The sequence below is a fragment of the Apteryx rowi genome, unplaced genomic scaffold (assembly GCF_003343035.1).
Source record: "Apteryx rowi isolate R43461 unplaced genomic scaffold, aptRow1 scaffold_31, whole genome shotgun sequence".
Classification (NCBI taxonomy): Eukaryota; Metazoa; Chordata; class Aves; order Apterygiformes; family Apterygidae; genus Apteryx; species Apteryx rowi.
This window is the reverse complement of record NW_020449530.1, coordinates 2,994,516-3,008,167: the sequence shown is the minus strand read 5'-3', so window position 1 is coordinate 3,008,167 and position 13,652 is coordinate 2,994,516. Positions and strand designations below refer to the sequence as shown.

General features: G+C 36.5%; 1 protein-coding gene across 5 annotated transcripts in view; it reads left to right on the top strand.

Moving 5' to 3' along the window:
• ERC1 (ELKS/RAB6-interacting/CAST family member 1) overlaps positions 1-13,652 on the top strand; it is a 315,358-nt gene that overhangs the window by 125,244 nt on the left and 176,462 nt on the right. For all 5 annotated transcript variants that reach the window (XM_026070417.1, XM_026070415.1, XM_026070416.1 and 2 more), the window contains one exon: positions 10,285-10,478. In XM_026070417.1, the coding sequence (XP_025926202.1) occupies positions 10,285-10,478 (194 nt within the window). The remainder of the gene's footprint in view (positions 1-10,284; positions 10,479-13,652) is intronic.

Genomic DNA, 13,652 nt, shown 5'->3' with positions numbered 1-13,652 from the left:
AATTTGAGTACTTTCAGTTAAATCTAATCGCCATAGTTGTTAAGATCTTGACAGAAGAGGCTGAATCAGAGTACTGTTAAACCATTAGATAAAAAAGATTTGGGCAGTCCTTGGAAAAACCCTTTGCTAATCTTTAAACAGTGAGCCTTTGAGAACTCATGAATGCTGCAGGCTTCCACTTCTTCTGTAAAAGGTATTTAACATTACACTAAAATGAAATATTATTAGCCAAGTGGAGTGCAGTGGTGCTGAAAAGCTGATGATATTATTTTTCTTTCCATATATTCAGTCTCCAGTAGCTGATTCTAGATGTCCAATTCTCTTGGTTACTGTTCCTTTTCTTACTAATAAATATTTTATGGTGATCCTTGCATAGATATGATCCATATTTAGCTAATAGAAGTGCAGTGTTTTTCACATTCACTGGGGATGTTTTCTGCTTCATTTGTTCTTTAATAATGATACTATGGCTATGCAAACCTGTGTGCTTTAAGTTCTAATTGTTCCACTGTCATTTACTCTGTGCTCAATGTTGGCACGCTGTGAGCAGGAGATACTACAGGAGACTCTGAATACGGGAAGAAAGCCATAAATCCCTGCCGAGTTTACATGGTCTGTTGTGCTACCTTACACAACCTCCTTTTTTGCTGAGGTGGAATCACTAAAGTTTCAAAGTGAGCAGTCACGCGCAGGGGGTTCGCTCCAAAGATTTCTCTTAAGATTGTTTTTCTGTGAAGTGGGGGTTTTTTTTGTTTGTTTGTTTGGGTTTTTTTTTTAGGAAACTCTTTTTCAGACTTCTATGTTAATGTAACATTCTTCTAGTGATAATGTTTTATTTCTCATTCTTTCTTCTCCAGGTTGTTCTGTTTCTAGCTTTTTCTGCCTCTTTTCTTTCCCAGTCAACATGTTTTGTTTTGTTTTGTTTTGTTTTAATCTGGGCAAGACCTAGTGATAATAGAATACGTTCCAGCAAAGATGAGCAGATTTTTTTCTTTGTTTCGAGTGTATATTTTTCTCCCTATAGCTATTTTGCTAATTTTAAAGGGATCAAGGTTAAAGAAAAGAAAAAATCCAAGACAATATTTTAACAAATTTCCACTTGGTGCAGTTCTAGGGACTTTCTACCAGAGAATGTTAACAGTGATTCTCTGCCAGAAATATACCTCTAGATTCAGCATGCTCACTCATAGGATTTTTTTGTGCTGTGGTGTTCTTCCTTCAAGTTAAGGAGGATAACATCTTTCAAGGGACAAGAAAAAATGACCGAATGAAKTGTTGATCCACATTGTATGTTTCCTAGGATTTGGCTCAGTTAGTCTAGTACAGGCTCTGGTGCTTTTTTTTTTTGTGAACATGAATTTCCTGTCACAACTAGAAATATTACTGATATATTGGTAGTTGAGATAGAAATGTTACATTTCATTCACAGCGGGTTATGTTTGGGGCTTTTTTGTTTTGTTTTTTTTTCAAAAAAGGACTATAAATGATGTATTCAGCTTAGCAACCTAGGGAAAAAAAAAAAAGGCTGCCAGGGAAATCGGGATGTCTATTAAAAATAAAAGTAAAAACCCAGCAACTGTGTTCAACATTATGTCAATTTTTCAGATAGTTTCCTAAACCATTTATCTGTCTTGTAATTGATATAAGTGAAGCACTAGAAATAAGAGTTCTGCTCAACCTATTTGCCATCTGTAAGCCTGAACACGGAACGATATTAAGTATGCAAGGACTGGACAAAAACTGTCACCATAAGAAATCAAGATCAAGTTTAGAACTTGCACTGTGGTAACTCTCCACACTTTTCTTGTTTCAAAAGCTTTGTAGTAATAAGTCCTAAAACCACAAATGAAGTTTCTGTCTTCTTAGTAGATTACTGTTGCAGGTATTTTGAATTGTTTTCTTGTTACATCTTTTTTTTTTCTCTCTCTCACACTGTTCCTATCCCCAATTCTCCCCTTCTTTTCCTATCTTTTTTCTCCCTTTAGCACCCTGAAGTTTTATTGAGTCATCCATCCAAGCTAGTAAGTTCCCAGGCAAACTGAGAGGCTATTGCCAACCCCGTGTAATTATGTATGTGTTGCATGTGTGTTCACCTGTACTTTTATGTACTTGGGCTAACACAGAGTATATTGGTGAGTTCCTTCAGCAGTGGGCATGGACAGTATGGGTACAAAGTGCTATAGTATACATCTGATCAGTCRTGCTGAAAAAAGCTTTCTGAGATGCTTTTACTTTTTGGCTGTGTTAGTCTAACTTTGTTTTTATTTGGACAGCTTACCATTGTGCCCATGGTTTTGTTTCCCTTTGCCACAGTTGCTTGGGACATCCTGCAGCTTGTCTTTCACCTCCATTGCCCGTGCATTGGCAGAGCAAGATTGCAGTAGAATTGCCACGCAAATCAGGCTTCTTGTGTGAAAGCACTCTGTAACACTATGTGCAGCAGCACATTAGAAATGATAATAAAGTCAGAGCAAGGAAAGATTGCTTAATAACTTGTATATCCATTGAGATCGTTGGTACAATGTCAGTTTAATTTTAGATTCTGTGGCCAGCCTTCTGCTCGATGTCAAAGAGCACTCCTTTCAAAGGGTGTTTGTGTAATAAAGTCTTGACATAGTAAATTTCTTAATCCAAGATGTTTTTCATTAGAGATTTCTTTTGTGACTGCATATATGTAAAATGGTGTTACAAAATTATCAGAAGGCTGATATCTGTTTTATTTTTAACAATATTTAGGGTAAACGTAGCTGTCTATCTTGACAGTAATTGTCAGAAGGTCAGAGAATTCCTGGTGCTTTTATTAGTTTCAGTTTTCATGACATCCTATATTTAAAATTCTTTTAAAGGAGCAGATAATAAAAGGTTTTTACATGACTGGATTTGAGAGAAGAGGTGTGTGTGCCATCAGGAAAAGTATTTAGGAAGGACTATCGGAAATAAAAATAGTTAACTGAGACGTAAAAACTCCTACACTGCACGACAAAAATGTTTGTTATATATAAAAAGGTCATTCATAATTTAATAAATTTTGCAAGGTATTTGGAGCACAAAGATTAGAAAATGAATAAAAACACTTTTCTTAAAAGATGTAAGATTAGTGGATAAGGCATTTGAAAGATTTTCTTATTTAGTATTTCATGACAGAATATTTTTTCCCCAAAAGTATTGTGTGTTCAGGTCTGAAAAGCAGATGCTCAGGACTTTCCAGAAAATTAATAAATCTCTTTAAAATAATTTGTCAGCCTTCTATCCCATTGGTTAAGCTACTAGTACAATCTATTATTAAAGTTGTTTAGTGTATCCCATTAAATAGATTCTTTTATCAATTATTTATGGTTTTGCAAAACCTTTTAACCCTTTTAGTTGAAATTTCATATGTTGTTTGATTCAGTCTGAGCTTTTGTTTGGTTTTGTGTCCTTTTGAAAGAATCTGTATTTTCACTGAACTACAGTGTTTTCAAGAACAAAGTATGARAAAAGGTGTTTTTTTTATCTTTTTTCACAACGGTAATCTTTTATGAAAAAATTTGGGCCTTGTACCAGAGACTTCTGATGTCCCTGTTTAAATCTACTTAAACTGGCTAACAGTTAAGCACGTTATCTATTTACATGTGCTCAGCGGCGGTATCGCGGATTTAGCAGTGACGTTTCCCAGCGATTGCACCTGCACTGCAGGAATGCGCAGTCACTGTTCACCAAGCGCCAGGCCAGTTCCAAGCAGCTGCTTCATACAAATACAGCAGAAGCAAGAATCGGCATCTCAGCATGCAGAACAGATTAGGACAAATAATCTGTTAGTAGTGGAAGCCAGTACTGGAAGTTAGGCGTTGGGAAGAGAAAAACAGATTGGATATTGTTGGGGGAATGAGTAGATAGGGTTACCATGAGAATTGTAGTGAACCTGGGACTCGGGAAGGACATGGTATGAGTCAGGGGTGGCATATGGACAAAAGGTGTCGGGCAGAAGGTATTGGTGGTTAGACTGTGACTGTGCAAAAACAAAAGCCCCTGAAACCTGAACTAAAGCAGTAGGAAAAGGATGAGGAATCTGGCAGATTAGTGGAATCTTCTTGGATAACAGGAGTAAAATTTCAACCTGGCTAAATAATGTTGATAAATTCAGGTTGAAGGAATGAGGCAGGTATAGTACAAAAGGATTGTACTTGGTGCAAGTAGGCAGAAGAATCTGTGCCCAGGAGAGCGTATTCTCTGCACAATTTATAACGAAATCAAATTTTTTGAGTCTCAGCATTACTCTGAGGTCAGAAAATACAAGCTCTGGGAAGGAAATATGTGTTTTTTCAGCAGTATGATATAGCCGCAGTAGAGCATGAGGTACAAGTACTGCATTCCATTAGCTGACCGGGCAGAGTCTGTGCGGTGGCTCTAAAAGTTCCAGTCCTGGTGATGGTCCATGACAATGTCAACAGCATCTCGTGTTATGGGAAGTCTGGGTGTTTTTTCCCCAAAATGCCATTTTCTTATTCCTGGAAAATTACACATACCAACTCTACCCCTCCCATAAGCCTTAAGGTAACATTCATTTTGAAAAATTAAACATCCAAAAGCTAGGAAATGGCAAAATCAAAGTTGTGTATGCTACATTATGTGGCCTTTCTCATTTTTACATTGTGAGGTAGTCATTATAGTATTTCATAACTAAATTCTTATCTGCAGGACTCTTGCAGTTTTGAGTATTGTGTGAAAAATGCTCCAAGAAAGAGCCAGAGGTATATAAAACCGTAGATTATTGTCTGGAGAAATTCAGCCATGTTTAATTAATAAATTATTTTTCCAAGAGTTGGAAAGTATTGAGTAAGGCAAGATATGTCGTAGCTTAATCTTTTCGAATCTCAGTTTGTCACCTGCACATAAGATGACAATGCATCATCATTTCCCACTGATGATGTTATGAAGTGAAATTAGTTACTGTTTGCAAAGCAATAGCTTACAATAATGATCAGCATAGAATAAATAAGACACAAAGCTGTACATTGAATATGAAAGATCAGTACTGACTACCTGCTAATTACTTGAGTAAATTCCTTCTGTGCATTGAATAGAGCACAATTTCTGTGAAATAAAAATAAAATAAAATAAAATGAAATAAAGCAGTGTGTGGTCATGTGACTACAGACTGACTGAGAAGAGGCAGAAGGGTGCTGAAGCGCACTTGCAAAGACAACCCTAAAGTGGACATTTCCTGTCTGTCTTTGTATAATTTTTGTATTGCAGATTACCAATGTTTAATCATGAGTATTGCACTTATATCTTTCTGAAGAGATCATTTTTTTCTGTAGTGGGTTCTCTTGAGACATTTTCCTCTCATTTTGACTTTTAGCCTCCTTTATTAAATTATTCTAACCAAATTCTTGCTTGTTCAGTACCGAAAATTTGCTGTCGAGTTAACAAAGACTATACGTTTCCTGGAAGGGATTTAGAAGATTTTGTTAAGTATAAGATAATGAATAACTCTGTGACAGACTTCAGTTTTTCTGGTACCTGGTGCATCTGAGAATTCACTGAGACTCTTACATTCGAACGTAGCCTTTTTGAAAGGATGTTACAGTACATATTGTTTAGAGTGTTGGAACTGAAAGAGGAGCAAGTCTGGTTGTTTTTTAAATTTATAATTTTGTTGACTCTAATAAAGATATGATATAAGGCAATGCAAGTGTTTTATCATTTGAATTGCTGCCTTCACAACAGGAAAGATAAAGAAAATAGTCAAATGTGTTTGTGTCTTGAAATAAAAAATCCAAATATATTTTTGTATTTGTGTGTGCATTTGCTATTTTTAGGAGATGTGAGGCACAGCTGGGGGTAGGAGGATGGATTAAAAAGGGATTTCMTATTCTTGGGAACTTCTACTTCATGGCCAAAAGTTCTTGGCAGCATTTGTGTGTGAAATGTTAAACTGAATTTACTGTCTCAATTCATAGGTAAAGGTAGAAAGTGTTTGCTGTGAATTATTTGCTGTTTGATTTAGTTAACCTTTTAGGAATATTGATTTGGAATCCTAGTCATAATGTTTGGAATTTTTATTTACATTTTGGATTTTTTTTTTTTTAATTAGATTTGTGCTATTGTATTCTTCCCCACCTCTGGCACACTTAAAGCTATGTAAGATCGCCTTTCCTCTTTGTAAAGAGTTTTTCTGGCATAAGAAATATCAAATTATGAAATTCTTTTTAATGTCTTCCTCTCTTCTCCATCTGTGAATAGAGCCTATTTCTGTGAAACCTTGGTTATATTTGTTTTAGTTGTAGAAGTTGGCTTTGTTGGCTGATTTTGTCTGGAAGCAATAGAAACCATAGTACATTTATTTGATGAACAATCACTCTTTCTTTTATTCTTCAGGTACCTGAAGCACTCACCCAATCACTTACCACTTTCCAGATGGGAAATGATGGCTAAGAGCAGAAAAGCAGAAAGCCGTTAAACCAGCTCTTAGTTAATAGTCATTGTGAGAACTTTGAGAGCAAATCCAGAGTAGTAAGCTTAAACTATTCTCAGTCCTGAACCACTTTGAATTTAGAATTAAATTTATACTGGAAAACGTTAATAGTGTTCAGATGAGCTGTAATAAAAACACAGTTTAAGAAGTTGCTGTCTTCTAGCTGAAATGTATATGTTTCTTATGCATTTCAATGTAGATTTCAAACATGTAAGTTTAAAACACTCTTGGAAGTAGCTTAAATTCACCTGTTTGACTCCATACTGAAACAGACACAAGGAGCTAATAACAGGGTTAGTAGAAGCTCGGAGGTTTAAAATATTTTGTAATTGAGTAAACTTAGTAGCCTATGTAGACACACCATCTCTTATTTACATCTTTTGTGAAACTAGAGGAGAAAGTGCAGTGTTTTTTTCACCCTGAGCAAGTTGCTTTTTCCAATATATTTATTTTTTTATCATGCATTTTCATGTTTGCTTATAAATGTATTAAGAGGTTGCAGATTTAGGAGTACTGTCTCAGTCAGACTTGATATCTGGGTCTATCAAAATGTACTACTTATGGTTTCTTAATACAGCAGCAGAACTGCCTTTAGTGCATTTGTCACTTTATTTGTCCATTCTGTCTTGAAAATGAAATTACTGGCTCCTTTTGGAATTTGTCTACCTTTATTTGGGGAGATGGGGAGAATTGTATGTGCTTTACATATAAGAACTCATTGTTTGTGTATAACCTTTTTTACCTGTAAAAAAATAAAAACTGCTGAATTATTTCTCACAGTTACATTGGGAAGGTAGCCAATTTCATCTGTTCCAGATCTTCATGCGAGTTTGTGGGAAACCTCTAAATGCATTGGTTTTCTCTCCTATACAATAAATGAATCCAGTACGATTTTAGATTTGGTCATGTAACATGTATTTTATACATAACCCACAAAATGGACCAAAGTGAGTCAGTAATTCACAACTCAAGAAGTGGTCTCCAGTTTACACCATATCACATAACATTCTCTTTGTGTTAGGTGAAAGTATCCATACTTATGTGCATTATATACAAATAACATGTTACGTGTCTTAACTAATAATTTATGTCATGTAAATAGGCCTTTTGTTCTATAAGAACCAGACACACTGACTTGCTGGCTAATTTTCTGAAAAAGAAAATTGATTTCCTCCTCTCAGTAGTGTCTCTTGGGTTGTTGTGGAGATGCTTTTATTAGCACAGGGCAATATAAATCAGGGCTATCTTGACAGTAGAATTGCATTAGGTTTTATAACTTAGAATTAGAGAGCTCAGTAATCCAAGCTAACAGCCTAGCTTTGCATTTTTTTTAAAAGTTTCTTGATTATCTGATTAGGTATTTTGGATGACTTTAAAGTGTCTGGAGGAGTATTTGTTAAAACAATTTGAAGTGTTGGAAACATACCCAAATACAGTACAGAAGAATTCAGGTTGTACCTCTGATGAAAACGATACTTAACTCTATCCACACTGTCTCTTAGGAGACATTATTTATAGATGAAGCTGCCCCTCAAAAAATGGTATTTCCAGTTCCAGCAAAACAGTATTTGGGAGAGGAGGATGGAGTTCTTGTTTGAAATTTAGGTATGGTTGAAAAGGAAATGAAATGAAATACTTTAAATTTCCTGCAGGCTGGAAATTCCAGTGTTTTGGGAACACCCAACAACACTCTCTTTCCAAAGCAAAATATGTTCCTAGATCCCTACAGCTGCTCAGTGGACCTGACACGCTTGTCATTCTCATTGCTGCTATGGCCTCCCAGAATCTGCATCATCTTGGTAGCACCTTCTGTAGACTCCCGCTTGCCTTAGAGAGCCTTTTGCAAGGGTTTATAGTTCAAAGTGCTTATGGTGCAGTCAGGAACCTGGAAGCATAGACCTCCCTAACTCCAAAAGGGCTCTCAGAGTTTCCAGGCTCACCAGAGAAGCACTTGGAACTGAATCTTGGTTACAGACTCAGAAGCAAGATTTTCAGTTAGAGTTCAGTGACAGTGGACCTGGGAGGTTTGACCTGAAAGTGTTTCATRAGTGGAGATCCTTTTAAGACCTACTAAACACCCTGCTTCAGGTCCTGTTCTTCCAGGATTTACAGTTGTTGGGCACACCTGCTAAATGTACTGCCTGGGAGACTTGCTGTTGTCCAGCATATCATTCTAGGATAAACTACTGTGCTGGCTATACAGGTTTCAGGAATTCTTGTTTCAAAAAAAACCAAAACAGTTTAGGATAGACCCCTGGGCAGGCTGCGGCAGGACCAGGGTCCTAAAATTTGAAGCATTCCAGCCTTGGGGAAGCCCAGATCAATCCTAAGGCCATAGACCCAGTAAAGAAAGGGATCCTTCCATGCGTGAATATTCTGCTCAGAGCTTATGTAGGATTTCACTAGAATATGGCCTTGACTTTATTTGAGTTAATTAAAGCAAAGAGGTTTCAAGATAAAAAGTTTGGGGTCAATGAACATGTATTTTCCTCCAGTTTCATTTTGCTGAAAAACTAAGCAGCTTTTTCCAAGTGTATTTTTGCCATTACTTGGATCTTTGGAAGGAGCAAACTATAACCCTGAGGTTTATGCTGCTGCAGTTCTGTCCAGTTACCTTTAACAGTAACAGACTTCTAAATGATTGGATTTAGACTTACTGCACTTTGGAGCAGAATATTGGCAGCTTGTAAAAGAACCTTCCACAGCTGCACAAAGGGGAAAAAAATCAGTGGTTTTATATTCTGTCATAGGTTTGTTCCAAAGAAGAGAAAGGCCTTGAGATCACAGGCAGTCTTGGTTGACAGAATAGCACCCCCAAATTTACCATTCACTGAAGCAAATTTGAGCAGTTCCGAAACTGCTTTAACTAATACCAAAGATTAGTTCAAGACGCAAGAGCAGAAGGGTGGAGTGAAAATACCCCCTGAAGGTAACATTTGTCCATTTCCCCTCATAAAAGTGGAGAACTCCCTTGGGACCCTGAAAAGCTAATCCCCAGTCTGTTGGTTTAAACTCCAGCATAAATATTGCCTTTTCTTTGTCTTTACTATGCTTAGGAACTTTTTAATTCATTTTACCATTAACTTTGTGATTTTTACAACAAAACAGATCATTTCAAAATAAAAACTGGCTCTTCGCTGGAGTCATTTTATCCTTAGTCCTGGGATGCTTCTTGTCGCCCTAACCTGATTTTCAAAGATGTTTCCTAAATAGCAGGGCAAAGATGATTTCAGTTTGTAGCCATACTCATATTAGCCCTAATCTAAATAGTGTAGATAACTGGCAAGGACTTCAGTGCATCAGCACAGTCTCTACAAATCTATCTGACACTTAGTGTACTGATTTAGTTATTGAAGGTTATTAAACTGTGGTTTGTTTTTCTAGATTATCTAGGTTAAAAATATCACAGGTAACTAACTACAAATCCTCCTGTCTCGTCTCTGGTTGCGTTGGAGGTGTATTTTAGGAATTTTCATACCCACCTCACACTTTTTCTGTATTTTAAGGAAGTTTAACTTCTTTGATATTCTAGGAACAGTTCTGTTTCAGACCAAAAAATCACTTTCATAGGTTGGGGGTTTTGGGTTTTTTTTTTTTTTTTTTTTGAAGTGAATTAATTTTTTTAATCTGCTTCTGAATTTTCCTTTTTTTAGAAAGTATTCACCCATACTTAAAGGTAGCTTATGCACAGTATGTTTATTTCTGTTTAATAATTAATCTTGCCATTTTGAAATAGAATTTAGGTAGACAGTGTTTTGCAGTCATTATAGTACCTGAAAATATGTATATGTGAATGAGGTGTTTTTCTTGAACTTTTTTCTTTACAGGCTCATGAGGCAGCACTGGAGGCTAGGGCCAGCCCAGAGCTGAGTGATCGTATGCAACAGCTGGAAAGGGAGGTAGTTCGATACCGGGAAGAATCTAGCAAGGCTCAAGCTGAAGTGGATCGTCTTTTAGAAATCTTGAAAGAGATGGAGAATGAGAAGAATGATAAAGATAAGAAGATAGCAGAACTGGAGAGGTGAGAATGGTATACGGTTATTTAGAAGAGCAAAATAGCTGACCAAAGTTAAAGATAAATTATTCCATTTTTCTTCTCTCAGAGTGCCTATTTTGGGAAAACCTGTTTAGAGTTTTTCTACTTCAGTGTTTTTATTTTGTATTTATAAGTGTAAAAATGCCATACCATGTACTTTCTTTACCTGGCTGCTCAAAAGTAGAGCTGATGTGGATAGAACTAGAGGGGTAGAAGGAGCTGTAAGGGAATGAAAATGGTAGGAAAAGTTGCCAGTGCCATAGTGCGTTTGGAAAACAATCTGGTTGTTCAATTTAATAGATTCCTCAGGTATGGTTCTCCAAAAACCAAGCAGAGAAAATGACTTTAAAAAGCTTGGGATWTTAGTTAAACAGGTTCTTCTGAAAAATGGCATTGAAACTTTTTGTGCTGGTAGAGGCACAGGTAAACTTCAGCTTGTGTAAAGCTGAATGAATAGATTTGCTTTTGTCCAAACCAAATGATTCAGCGCTTTTTAACATTTTCCATCTTTCTGTTGGAGCCAAAGTGCTCTGATATTTTTTTAGGCTTTAATTTCACAAACATAAATGATAATGTATTAGGAGTCTACATCATATATATCACAATCCTAACTAATAGATCTTGGGAAAGGCTTGAAACAGATTTTGTTTCTGTCGTTTTCCAACCTTGCCATGTGCCAAGGGGGAGTTTCTAAGTAGAATTACCTGTAGATTTTTGTATTTACTGTACCATTCACTAAAAAAAAATCACTAGCTTGGAACAGCAAAATGGAAATGTGGTTATTTCCATTTGCCTTGTGCCAGAATAATCTTTCTAATTTTTAACCTATCACAATTTAACTGAACTGCATTTTAGTGTCAGGAAGATTGTGGGAGTAAAGGACATTTCAGGTTCTTCATGATGCCAGTGGTAACTGTTCATTGGCTTGATGACACTCAAATTGCGGGCTCCTCTGAACGATTTGAACAATTTTTTTCTAATTCGTCTTGCTAATGCTAAGTCCACCTTTAGGGATCTGACTTTCTGTTTTTACTATGTTCAGAGAAAGAATTAACTGGAAGGTGCAGGTACCTCTTCCAATTCCTTTCTTCTGCCTCTGCTGTATGCCTTCACATTTCTCTTCCTTCATCCTGTGCAAGGAAAGCCTAATGATAAATCCTCCGGGAAGAAGACTCTGAATGTGCCAACTAAAATCAGAGCAATTAATTATACTGTGATGAGCCTACTGGATTAAATGACTTTACCCAGCCATATTGTTTGGTAGGGTGCATTCTTGTTTTCTTGAAAGTGACACCGCTCTGAAGCGGTTCAGCATGTCAGCTAAGTATTTTCTCTCTTCATGATTGTAAACAGCATCCTGTTTATTTTCCTTATTAATTTTACTTAACCAAAATTCTCTACACCCATGGTATAAGCTTGAACACCTGAAACTGAGGATGTGTCCTTTTTGTCTGTCTTCCCAATTTTCTAAATAATATAACTTTCAACCCATTAATACATTCTGTATTCAGCAGAGCATTTAGACAATAAGTTGATAGACTAGATACGTTTAAGTATAGACATGAGGAAATCTAAATAGCAGTTCCATGTCATATTTTTCTGCATGTTTTTCCAGATCCCATACAGATGCCCATCTCAGGCATAGAGTTCGCTGTGTCACCATCCTAGGGCATGCAAGCAGACTAGGCCTCAGGGAATAAGCAGCAAACTTCTAATAGAAATAATGTATCAGGAGGAAATATGTTCTTAGTGCTTTGTTTTCTTCTGTGTGCAAAAGTAATTACCTGCTTAGGAAAAGCAAGTTGGAAGTATTCATCTTTCTTCACAGCCTAATCCCTAGAGGAGATTGGAATGGCAGGAAGAGAATTTTATTTTATGCAAATTTTTGATACAAGTCTGATCTTTATTACATTAGCCTTCCTGATCAAGATTGGGACCTGCAGCATCAAGCACTGAATGAACACATATAGATGGCCTATAATCGAAAGAGTTTATGGTTTACAAAACAAAAATAAAAAGAAGGGAAATGAGGCTGGGCCTTTATCTCTCTTAGAGATAAAAGCATTGGCATCTAGCCTTCAAAGACTTATAAAGCAACTTCTGCTTTGAAAAGATGCAATTCCAGAGATCTGTGAAGCAATTATTAAGTTTTTCATGTTACAGTGGTAGTTTCTTGCTATTTAACAGTCACAGACCACACTCTTGCTATGTCAGTGAAAGCAAAAAACCCAGAAATGACTGGACATCGTTCCATAACAATTGGGTGGAATGTTTTACCTATTCAGTGCTACCTATTCCTTCTTACCACTTGATCTTTGCTCTTATGAAAAAAATAAAAATAACTGGCCCTCTTCTCTTTTTAGCTGGTTCTCTTTTCTGCCAGTGTTGAGATTGAACAGAGTATTTCTTCTTTTATTTCTAGTAATTTGAATAGGTGGGGTTCTAGTGTACTAGTTTTCTATATTGTTTCAGCTATGTCAAAGAAAAGATTACTTTTGTGATCATGTGGCTGCCTGCAGCCATGTAAAACAAGGAACAAAGTCTAAGAACATTCATGTTCTCTAAGCCCAGTAAATAGGGATGGAAAAGGTCTTACAGGTCTAGAGAGCTAAAATGAATAGCGTGAGTGTGGTGAATTAGCAAAGTATCAATTCCTGACATGGTTTTTCAGGTGGAACTGTAATATAATCACAACACTGGAAAAAAAGATTTCAAGGATTTGGATACTTTATGGTGAGGTTTTGACTAATAACTTCTCATTTTCTGAATAGTTGCTGAACTTCCTGTTTGGCCTTAGTTGTTTTCAACTGCTCCCACACTCTCCTTTTCTTTGAAAGCTTTCTTCTTCTTCATGAGTTCTTCTACATGAGCAGAGGTTTTAGGATGCCTATGAAATGTGTAGGTTGGTTCCGGTTTTGTCTACCGTGCTTGTTTATAAAGCATTCTTTCATGCTGAACTGATATATCCAAACATATTATATATGGGCGTTCTAGAGCTACAGTCTTGGTTTCCTGAAAAGAACAGATAATTTCACCTTTTAAAAGCCCTTCCTAAACTGTGGTCCATGCAGAGGGAGCTAGATATTATCTTGCCCTCTGATGCTTCTACAGCTGATCACTCTTCTGTATAAAAAAGAAACTTGGTGCTTGCAGAACTAT